Source organism: Microcaecilia unicolor, chromosome 4 (assembly GCF_901765095.1).
Source record: "Microcaecilia unicolor chromosome 4, aMicUni1.1, whole genome shotgun sequence".
NCBI classification, from domain to species: Eukaryota; Metazoa; Chordata; class Amphibia; order Gymnophiona; family Siphonopidae; genus Microcaecilia; species Microcaecilia unicolor.
The window spans coordinates 58,969,556-58,981,949 of NC_044034.1; the positions used below are offsets into that span (position 1 = coordinate 58,969,556).

The following is a 12,394-nucleotide window of genomic DNA, read 5'->3' on the forward strand; positions in this document are numbered from 1 at the left end:
GGCCTTCCTGCTAAAGGAAGGAGTACAAGTCCATCCTTATCTGGACGACTGGTTGATCCGAGCCCCCTCTTATGCAGAGTGCGGCAAAGCTATGGACCGGGTAGTTGCTCTTGTGAGCTCCCTGGGATGGATCATCAACTGGAAGAAGAGCCAGCTGCGCCCGACTCAGTCCCTGGAGTATCTGGGAGTTCGATTCGACACCCAAGTGGGCAGAGTGTTCCTGCCAGACAATCGGATTGTCAAGCTTCAGGCTCAGGTGGACTAGTTCCTAGTAGCCTCTCCTATTCGGGCTTGGGACTACGTGCAGCTGTTGGGCTCTATGACGGCCACGATGGAAGTAGTGCCCTGGGCCAGGGCTCATATGAGACCACTACAGCTATCTCTGCTGCTGCGCTGGACTCCGATGTCGGAGGATTATGCTGTGCGCCTTCCCGTGGACCCAGCAGTGCGCAAGGCGCTGAGCTGGTGGACGCAGACAGACAAGTTGTCTGCAGGATTGCCTCTGGTGACCCCGGAGTGGATTGTCGTCACGACAGACGCCTCTTTGATGGGCTGGGGAGCCCACTGCTTGGGAAGGACAGCGCAGGGGCTCTAGTCTCCTGCAGAGGCAGTGGTCTATCAACCTCCTGGAACTCAGAGCCATTCGGTTGGTGTTATTGGAGTTCATCCCGGTACTGGTGTTGTAGCCTGTACGGGTCCTGTCGGACAATGCCACGGCTGTGGCCTATATCAACCGCCAGGGAGGTACCAAGAGCGCCCCTCTAGCCAAGGAGGCTATGAGTCTTTGCCAGTGGGCGGAAGTGAACCTGGAGCAGCTTTCAGCGGCCCACATTGTCGGAGTCATGAATGTCAAGGCGGACTTTCTCAGTCGCCATACCTTGGAGCCCGGAGAGTGGCAACTATCTGCTCAGGCGTTCTTGGACATCACGAAGCGCTGGGGCCAGCCGAGCCTAGATCTGATGGCGTCATCGGCCAATTGCCAAGTGCCGCGCTTTTTCAGCAGAGGACGGGACCCTCGATCCCTGGGAGTAGATGCTCTTCTCCAACAGTGGCCGACACAAGAGCTCCTCTATGTGTTCCCGCCCTGGCCCATGTTGGGCAGGGTGCTAGACCGGGTGGCAAAGCATCCCGGCAGGGTAATCCTGGTGGGTCCGGATTGGCCCAGACGTCCCTGGTATGCGGACTTGATCAGGCTCTCAGTCGACGATCCTCTGCGGCTGTCAGTGGAGCAGGGCCGGTTACATCAGGGTCCCGTGGTGATGGAGGATCCCTCTCCCTTTGGTCTTACGGCCTGGCTATTGAGCGGCAGCGTCTGAGGAAGAAGGGCTTCTCAGACAAGGTCATCGCCACTATGCTGAGAGCGAGGAAACGCTCTACTTCTACTGCTTACGCCAGGGTTTGGCGTATCTTTGCGGCATGGTGTGAAGCAGGCTCACTTTCTCCCTTCACTGCTCCAATTTCTTCAGTGTTGGCGTTCCTGCAAGAAGGTCTGGAGAAAGGCCTGTCGCTCAGTTCCCTTAAAGTCCAGGTAGCGGCTCTGGCTTGCTTCAGGGGCCGCCTGAAGGGTGCTTCCCTGGCTTCGCAGCCAGATGTGGTGCGCTTTCTCAAGGGAGTTAATCACCTGCGCCCTCCTCTGCACTCAGTGGTGCCTGCGTGGAATCTCAACCTGGTGCTAAGAGCATTGCAGAAGCCGCCTTTTGAACCCTTGTCGAGGGCATCTCTGAAAGACCTGACGTTGAAAGCAGTCTTTTTGGTGGCTATCACTTCAGCCAGAAGAGTTTCCGAGCTCCAGGCGCTCTCATGTCGAGAGCCTTTTCTGCAGTTCACTGAGGCAGGAGTGACTATTCGCACAGTGCCTTCCTTCCTGCCCAAGATTGTTTCTCGCTTCCATGTGAATCAGCAGCTCTGTCTCCCTTCCTTTCGTAGGGAGGACTACCCAGAGGAGTACTCTGCTCTTAAATATCTGGATGTGAGACGAGTCATCTTCAGATACTTGGAAGTGACCAATGATTTCCGGAAATCGGATCATCTGTTTGTCCTGTTTGCAGGTCCTCGTAAGGGTCTGCAGGCTGCTAAGCCTACAGTGGCAAGATGGGTCAAGGAAGCCATTGCAGCGGCTTATGTGGCCGCGGGGAAGGTGCCGCCTATCCAGCTGAAGGCTCACTCCACGAGAGCTCAGGCGGCCTCGATGGCAGAGGCCGGATCCGTCTCCTTGGAAGAGATATGCAAGGCGGCAACTTGGGCTTCGGCTCATACATTCTCCAAGCATTACCGTTTGACTGTGGCTGCACGGGCGGAGGCCCGGTTTGGAGCTTCAGTGTTGAGGTCAGGGATTTCAATGTCCCGCCCTGGGTGAGTACTGCTTCGGTACATCCCACCAGTCTATGGATTGATCAGCTTGATGATATGGAAGGTAAAATTATGTATAATCATACCTGATAATTTTCTTTCCATTAATCATAGCTGATCAATCCATAGTCCCTCCCAGATATCTGTTCTGTTTTTATTCTGGTTGCATTTCAGGTTCAAGTTTAGTCTTCAGTTATTTCAGAAAGACTTCGTGTTCAAGTTCTTTCACTTGGATTCTTCAAGAGTTGAGACGAGTTTGTGTTACAGTGAGCTGCTGCATTCCTCTCCCCTCCGTTTTACGGGGCTGGATTGAGACATAAATTCTGCCGGCACTCCCTCCCGCTTCGTGCGGCTGTAGGGCAGCTTTGTACCCCTCCCGCTTCGGCGGTGTTAGGGTCAGTCAGCTCCTCCCGCGGTTGCAGGATAAGCCAGATCCCCCCGCATCGGCGGGTGTGGTGTCCCTCCCCCGCTCCGCGGGGATGAGCTGGACGGATTCCCCTCCCCCACTTGTGTGGGGATGAGCTGGGTTAATTCCCCTCCCCCGTTTCGGCGGTGGTGAGCTGGGCAGAGTGTCCCTTCGTGGGTGTAATTCTCTAAGTGCTGAGTCCTGCGGATGGAGCTTTGATATCGACATACTGAGGAGTTTCCGGCAGCACATGACCACATATAGGGAGGCAAAAGTTTGCTCTCTATCTCCACCTGCTGGTAGATGGACACAACCCACCAGTCTATGGATTGATCAGCTATGATTAATGGAAAGAAAATTATCAGGTATGATTATACATAATTTTACCTTCATTGTAGGTATCCAGAAAACACGACAGGATGGGGGTTCCCCAGGGCAGGTTCGAGAGCCACTGTACTAAATGTTTTGCTTATTATTAAACATAGAGTGTTAGGTCTTTCATTTGTGATTTAAAATAGTATAGTCTTTTGCTTTTTCTTTCTCTGTTCCAGTCCTGCTGTATGCTGCTTGGCATTAGCATTGACTTCCTATGCACTGCCAGAAAACTTGAAAATAGAAATGGAGACAAGTGTTTATGATGGAACTAGAGGTTATACTTTAAAAGAGTTAATAATGCAGTGGCTGCTCTTCTGTCAACTGGATGAAGATATGGAAGAAAACCCAGAACCCTCACCTGTAGTCTGCAGGTTATTATATTGCTGAACTAAAATAGGTCTTTTGTCTAAACATATGTTGGAGCCAGATTTTTTAAAATGCCATTGTTAGTAGAAGCTTCCATAATGTGACAGTTTCATCCAAGAATGAGCACCTTAATATATGATATATACTATGTTATTGTATGATCTGTTACAAAGAATAAAACAATCTATACCAAACAGTACACTCTGGTAGATTGTGACCTGTCTCACAGAGGCATCCACCCTACCAAGAGATTCCCCTACAAAATTAATTTGCTGTACTAAAATGTTATGATACTCAAAAATCTGAACTGAAGTGAAGCCAGAGACCAAGACAGTAATTAAAAGGAAATCACATTCCCAGTACATATAGACATAACATCTCAAAACCGAAAGGTCTTGCTGCTAGAGCAGTCCATTATCTGAGGCATTAAATTGGAAGCAGAATCCATGGGTCCCAACAAAGTGCTGTGTTTTCCAGGCCCCTCAGCTAGAAAAAAATGCAAGTCAAATACAGAGTGCAATTAGAGAAGAGAGTAAAGAGTCTAAGGCTGATGTTGTAATACACATAGGAACAAATGAAGTGTCCAGGGAATAGTATACCTCTAACATAAAGAGCTTTCCAGAAGCTGAGGGGAGGGTTAAGTTCCTTGGTAAAGACTATGGCCTTTTCTGAAATACTGCCTGCCTATGGAAAGGATGAAGAAAGACTATGAAATACAGAGAACTTTAATAGATGGCTCAAATTATGGTGCCAAAAAGGTGATTTCAAATACATAGAAGGATGGGCAATATATGGAAAAACAAAAGGCTGTTTTGTAATGATGGGATACATCTTTCTGACATAGGAAAAAGGATCCTTAATAAGAAATCCAGGCAATAACATTTCTAGGCATTTAAATTTGAAGGTGGGGGTGCTAAACGGAAGCAGATGAACTCTGGAATTCATCCCCACCAAAACCAACAGCAAAAAAGTGATAGTAGTGGAAAAAGAATTAGAATTGAAATAAACCATCTTAGCAACTCGCCTATCAAGAAGAAGGTAGATGGGGAGATTAGGTAGAAGGATAAACAGAGGGTGAGAGAGACAGTATACAGTGGGGGAAATAAGTATTTGATCCCTTGCTGATTTTGTAAGTTTGCCCACTGACAAAGACATGAGCAGCCCATAATTGAAGGGTAGGTTATTGGTAACAGTGAGAGATAGCACATCACAAATTAAATCCGGAAAATCACATTGTGGAAAGTATATGAATTTATTTGCATTCTGCAGAGGGAAATAAGTATTTGATCCCCCACCAACCAGTAAGAGATCTGGCCCCTACAGACCAGGTAGATGCTCCAAATCAACTCGTTACCTGCATGACAGACAGCTGTCGGCAATGGTCACCTGTATGAAAGACACCTGTCCACAGACTCAGTGAATCAGTCAGACTCTAACCTCTACAAAATGGCCAAGAGCAAGGAGCTGTCTAAGGATGTCAGGGACAAGATCATACACCTGCACAAGGCTGGAATGGGCTACAAAACCATCAGTAAGACGCTGGGCGAGAAGGAGACAACTGTTGGTGCCATAGTAAGAAAATGGAAGAAGTACAAAATGACTGTCAATCGACAAAGATCTGGGGCTCCACGTAAAATCTCACCTCGTGGGGTATCCTTGATCATGAGGAAGGTTAGAAATCAGCCTACAACTACAAGGGGGGAACTTGTCAATGATCTCAAGGCAGCTGGGACCACTGTCACCACGAAAACCATTGGTAACACATTACGACATAACGGATTGCAATCCTGCAGTGCCCGCAAGGTCCCCCTGCTCCGGAAGGCACATGTGACGGCCCGTCTGAAGTTTGCCAGTGAACACCTGGATGATGCCGAGAGTGATTGGGAGAAGGTGCTGTGGTCAGATGAGACAAAAATTGAGCTCTTTGGCATGAACTCAACTCGCCGTGTTTGGAGGAAGAGAAATGCTGCCTATGACCCAAAGAACACCGTCCCCACTGTCAAGCATGGAGGTGGAAATGTTATGTTTTGGGGGTGTTTCTCTGCTAAGGGCACAGGACTACTTCACCGCATCAATGGGAGAATGGATGGGGCCATGTACCGTACAATTCTGAGTGACAACCTCCTTCCCTCCGCCAGGGCCTTAAAAATGGGTCGTGGCTGGGTCTTCCAGCACGACAATGACCCAAAACATACAGCCAAGGCAACAAAGGAGTGGCTCAGGAAGAAGCACATTAGGGTCATGGAGTGGCCTAGCCAGTCACCAGACCTTAATCCCATTGAAAACTTATGGAGGGAGCTGAAGCTGTGAGTTGCCAAGCGACAGCCCAGAACTCTTAATGATTTAGAGATGATCTGCAAAGAGGAGTGGACCAAAATTCCTCCTGACATGTGTGCAAACCTCATCATCAACTACAGAAGACGTCTGACCGCTGTGCTTGCCAACAAGGGTTTTGCCACCAAGTATTAGGTCTTGTTTGCCAGAGGGATTAAATACTTATTTCCCTCTGCAGAATGCAAATAAATTCATTTACTTTCCACAATGTGATTTTCCGGATTTAATTTGTGATGTGCTATCTCTCACTGTTACCAATAACCTACCCTTCAATTATGGGCTGCTCATGTCTTTGTCAGTGGGCAAACTTACAAAATCAGCAAGGGATCAAATACTTATTTCCCCCACTGTATATCTGGAAAGCTATGTACACAAATGATTGCAGTCTATGTAACAAAGTTCATGGTCTGTAAACCCTGATGCTACAGGTAAACTTTTGGATATTGTTTCTGTCATGGAGATGTGATGCAATGACTCCCATGAATGGGATGCAAATATACTGGGCTATACCCTATTTAGAAAGAATATTAAACTGACTGAAAAGCAGGGGAGCTGGGGAGTGGAAGAAGCGATATGGATTGTCTTAGAAAGAAAAGATGAAACCTCCATCCATACGTGTGTTGTCTACAAATCTCCAACACAAACGGAGAAGTTGATTAAAGATTTGGTTGTAGGTATCGAAAAGTTGGGAATGAAGGGGGAGGTACTGTTGCTGGGAGATTTCAACCTGCCAGATGTGAATTGCAAGATTCCCATCTGTAGAGTCGGAAAGAAGTAGAGAGATTGTGGATGCTTTTCAAAGAGGTGATGGAACCCACGAGGGAAATAGTTATTTTTATAAGGTGAACAAGAGAAAAAGGAAACCAATATGGTTCACTAAACAAGTTGCTGATAAAATAAGGCAAAAGAGGTGGCGTTCATGAAATACAAAAGAACACAAGAAGAGGAACTCAAAAAAGATTACTGGATAAAACTGAAAGAAGTGAAGAGAGAAATATGGCTGGCAAAGGCTCTGATGGAAGAACAAATGGCTAAAAACATAAAGAAGGGAGATGAGCATATGTACCCCATATAAGAGGCTTCGGGAGGCTAAGCCTCCCCAGCCCCAAGTGTCACCTTCCCAATCTCTTCTCTCCTGCATGGACTGTTGTCTTTTCAAGTTGGAGTTGCTGCCGCTACGGCAGCAGTAGTAAAAGCAAGGCAAAGACATTTGGGACCAGGTTCCTCCGTGCGCTGCCAGTAGCTCTGCCGGTCAGACTCCATCTGATGTAAAGTTCCTGAGTCGAAGGGATGTGACCAGCAGAGCTACTGGCAATCCACAGAGGAAACTGGTCTCATGCATCTTTGCCTTGCTTTTACTTCTTCCTGCTTCAGGCCTACATTTGCAAGAGAGAGATGAGATGACAGAGGAGAAGAGATAGAGACACACACACACAGAATGATAATGAAAGATGGGGTGAGAAAAGAGATAAGAATTGGTAAAGCTGGAAGAGGCAGAGGAGAGAGAGAGGGTAATGCTGGATGGGGTGGACAAGGTAATGGTAGATGAGAAGAGACACACATGGGGGTAATGCTAGATGGGGGAGAAAGAGAACGGGGTAATGCTAAATGGGGAGAAGAGAGAGACACAGGGTAATGCTGGATGGGGGGGGGCAAGAAACATATAGAAGGATAATGGGGTAATGCTGGATGGGGAAGAGAGAGATGGGGTAATGCTGGATGGGGAAAAAGAGAGATGAGGCAGTGCTGCAGGGGGACAGAAAGACAAAGGAGATGGTAGAGGAAGAAACAGAAGAGTAAGACTGGGGAATAAGAAGAGGACTAGGAGGGCCTGATGAGGAAAGCAGGGGAAAGGTGAATGGAATGAAAAAAAGGAGATCGAAGAGTGGATAGTAAAAATGAATGAAATCTGAATGGATAAAGAGACAAAAAAATAGAAAAAAAAGCTGAAAGAGAAGGATCAGCATCAGGAGCTCTTTCATTAAGTTTACAAGGGAGGTGGCTCATATCATCCCATTTAAGTTAGAGATGGAAGCGGAGTAGTCCAGGGTAGAAACACTGGATATCTTCTAGTTCCTCAACCCACTCAAGGAAGCAGTGACAGTGCCCATTCACAGGATTATAAAGGAGTTTCAGATGAGACTGGGGGAAATCTACCTCTCTGTTTTTCCTATTAACTAAAAGGTTGACTCAAGTACAGAGTTCAGAAGGCTCATAGATTTGAGAAGCACCATCATCCTCACCATTTGATGGTGGTTAAGTTCATTCTGAAAATAGCCAAGAGTTGCAAGACTCAATTCACAGTGCCTGCTAGGAGGGGGAGGCTCAGACATTGAAGTCTTTTGGGAGAAACATTTTTTTTTCCAGATTGCTATACTCCCTTTACACATAAATTCTTATCAACTCTTCCTGGGCATGTACTTTTTATGTTCTTACCAAGTCCTCATGCATTGAAAAGTTAGCAATGACTTATTATCAAAACTAAATATTTGCAAAATTTCAAGACTTACCTTCAGGAATGTGCCTTGGTTGTATGCATAGACCACCCTGTAAATATGAGAGCATGTTCAGTAATACTTATATTTGTATTCTTTAATTATCTTCTGAGTCTTGTTTGGCGATGCCAGAAATGAGTTGTTGCTACAGTTCATATCCTACTGCTTGCAATATTATGGAACATGGAATAGAAGGTTAAATAGGTTTTGGTTCATTCATAAGGAGACATTTCAACTTCACTGACTAAGATCGTTCCAAATGTAAAATTGATCCTTTTATACATTTTACAAAATGTTCTCATATCACTTCATAGCTTCTTCCTCTGCAAATTAAACATGCCTTGATGCCCTACTTACATCATATGCTATGCATTCTTATCCCTTTTAAGTTTATTGCTATTCACTTGGTTATATCTCTCTTAGGACAAAGAAATTAAAACTATGTATTACACTTCAGATAGTGTTTCAGTGAGATGTTATGTTGATTCTTGCGTGACATTTTTGTGATCTGAGGCACCTTTCCCTTTCATTACAGGGACTTTCCACATCTGCTTATAGAGAAGATTCTTGTGAGTCTGGCTATAAAGGACTGTAACAGTGCGATGACATTTTTTCAAAACAAGACTGAGTGGTAAGTCCATATTGTTACTTAGTATATTGTTAAAAATGTGACTGTATTTTTAATATTAATTAAAAAAAATTAAAAAAAATGTGACTATATTTAAGAAATAAATAGTTGGCAAACATTGGGATCCTTTTACAAAATGACGCTACCAGTTAATGGTGTGCTCGATGCGAAGAAGCCCATTCAGTTCCCATGAACAACTTTGCATTCAGTGCATGCTAATCAGTTGTGCCGCTTTGTAAAAGGAGCCCATTGTTTGTTTGATGTTCACATAAATCTTTTCTAAACATAGTTATATAAAAATTTAAAGAACTGAACTTCTTAACGCAGTTATATGTTGTGACAAAACAGTGGGCTTTTAAGCCTGTAAAACTGTATTAATTATTCCTTGAAGTGTATTTCTGTAGTTTGGCCAACAGGTGGTGCATGTTTATATTTAAAGCTGTTACTGAGAGCGGACAGTTTTTTCTTTAGTCTAACACAGATAGGAAGTAAGATGCAGTATACTTTTAAAAACTTGTTGTTCTGGGCTTTGATTGATTGGCCAGGAGCTCAGTTCATCTAGGATGTACTGGCCTTTTCTCCAGTCTCAGCTTGGAAATAGAGAGAGAAAGACCTCTTTACTGAGACCCTTTATGAGACCAGATTATATTCTGTAATCTGTGAGCAGCTTCATTTCCTGTACATCACTCTATACCAGGGGTCATCAACCCAGTCCTCAGGATACACCTAGCCAGTCAGGCTTTCATGATATCTATAATGTATACACATACAATATACTCAACAACTATTGCATTTATTTTTATCTTTATTACATCAATTAATCTCATAAACCTAACAATTATTGTCTAAAATCCCCATATATCTATCATTCATTCAGTCATCCATTCACTCTAATTCACATTTATAAAACTAATATCAAAATATCAAACTCTATAACAATATAACAATAGAACACCCGGAATAATAGAATCACTTATGATCTTATAACAAAAATGTTGCTTTCAATAGCAATATTGGTGTAAAACTTGTAAATTATACTGACATTCAAAAACATTTCTTCTTCATTACGATCCTCTCTTAATCTATTGGTAACCTGCTGTAAACTTTCTGTTGCCCTGTGGCAATTAGTCCATTGATTAAGTCAATTGTCCATCACAGCAGGTTAAAACAAAAGGTTACATTCCATCGTAACCCACAACTGATAACTCTGTGCTGTGGTATTGAATGACAGTAGTTCCATTCACCGTGACTCCATACTTCACGGGACTTTTCCTTGAATTTCAAACTGCTTCACTGCAGCAGTCCTCTCATTTGTGTGCTAAAACAGTTGTACAACTGTTTTAGCACACAAATGAGAGGACTGCTGCAGTGAAGCAGTTTGAAATTCAAGGAAAAGTCCCGTGAAGTATGGAGTCACGGTGAATGGAACTACTGTCATTCAATACCACAGCACAGAGTTATCAGTTGTGGGTTACGATGGAATGTAACCTTTTGTTTTAACCTGCTGTGATGGACAATTGACTTAATCAATGGACTAATTGCCACAGGGCAACAGAAAGTTTACAGCAGGTTACCAATAGATTAAGAGAGGATCGTAATGAAGAAGAAATGTTTTTGAATGTCAGTATAATTTACAAGTTTTACACCAATATTGCTATTGAAAGCAACATTTTTGTTATAAGATCATAAGTGATTCTATTATTCCGGGTGTTCTATTGTTATATTGTTATAGAGTTTGATATTTTGATATTAGTTTTATAAATGTGAATTAGAGTGAATGGATGACTGAATGAATGATAGATATATGGGGATTTTAGACAATAATTGTTAGGTTTATGAGATTAATTGATGTAATAAAGATAAAAATAAATGCAATAGTTGTTGAGTATATTGTATGAATTTAGTACAACTATTTATTGAATGATACCTTAGACAACATTGTGAGATACATAATGTATACACATGAGATAAATTTGCATGCATTACCTCCATTGTATACAAATCTGTCTCCTGCATATTCATTGTGGGTATCCTGAAAACCTGACTGGCTAGGTGTGTCTCAAGGACTGGGTTGAGAACCCCTGCTCTATAGTATACTATCTGACAAAGGCACACGGCTCAGGAATCAGGGATGCATTTGTGTCCTTTGTCGAATAGGTTTAATACGTTCCCTTTGGCCTCCAGCAGAGAACTCAGAAACCACTATCACAGTTATCAAATCAGCATAGCAATCCTGTGCACTTAGGGTATGAAGAGACATATAAAGGCCGCTCTTCTTTGTACCACTCTTGAGAGATGAACCACTTCAGAAGCCGAGTGTCATCTAGCCCTCCAGAGCACTTTGAGATTACATGTTGGGCAGAGATGTTCTCAGAGAGAGAGATGGTCTAACACTAACAAAGAACAGATGACTGCAGAGCTTCTTTAGACCAAAAGGTAACAAGACCATTAGTGCAATAATTAAGACTCAGTTTTCAGAGTTTCTGTCCAGCCTTCTACTATGTTCGTATAAGATCTTATCTCTAGTAAAAGGGAAGTTTTAAATGAATATCACTCCATTGTGTAAAGCAGTATTGTGTATGTACAGGGTAGTCTGGACCATGGATTATATCCCCAGTGTATTACTTATTCTTAAATTTCTAATAAGATATAGCTTCTGTTGTGATTTGAGAATATATATTAACTAGAAAGTGTGTATGTTTTATTCAAGTGTCCAGAATAAGAAAAGCAGGGGAAATGTTTGGCGTTCAGAAAATGAAGAACTCTACCTTCTGACATCATTTGATGAAGTAACTCTCTGCAGCAGTCTGGCAGTAAAAATCACAGACAGAAAACTGACTACTCCATCTCTGACTGTAAACCAGGACTTCAAAGAAAAGCTGGAACATTCTCTCTCAGCAATTTCAGAGCAACTGCTTGATAGTTACTCAAGTGAGGTAAGAAGCAAATAATTTATAGTTTATATTTTGCTATACTGCCATTACTTTTCTTTTTCTTAGTTATATTAGTTTACCTTTGAAACCCCTTATTTGAGCTTGTAGAACAATGTATTAAATACTCAAGTAGACACTTACAATATTGCCCTAGAGTATGCACATTTAAAAGTAGGTGCTCAGAAAACAGGGTCTGGTATTCAAAGCTATTTATTTGGATAATTTCAGATAATGTCTTAGCTGTTGCTAAGATTGTTCTGCTGAATATCCTTACAGGTTGTCTCTTCGCTATCCTGTCCTCAGTAATTATTCCATATACACCTGCTCGAGCCCTTCGGTCGCTTCATTCTAATTGTCTCAATCTTCCCCTACCAAAATGTGCCCATTACGAGACTAGTTGATCTGTTAATCTTAAGATTTGTGGTGTTGTCTATCTTTTATTTTACTTATCTTTGTTTTTAATAATGGCGTTCCTTTTCATGTCTTTAATATGTTTTTATAATTAATT

The 12,394-nt window shown here is 43.2% G+C and overlaps 1 protein-coding gene across 1 annotated transcript in view; it reads left to right on the forward strand.

The window, feature by feature from the left end:
- The window catches only part of ATM (ATM serine/threonine kinase), a 293,334-nt gene that overhangs the window by 74,792 nt on the left and 206,148 nt on the right, over positions 1–12,394 (forward strand). The window contains 3 exon segments of the mRNA XM_030202389.1: positions 3,307–3,501; positions 8,861–8,956; positions 11,664–11,889. Of these exon segments, the coding sequence (XP_030058249.1) occupies positions 3,307–3,501; positions 8,861–8,956; positions 11,664–11,889 (517 nt within the window).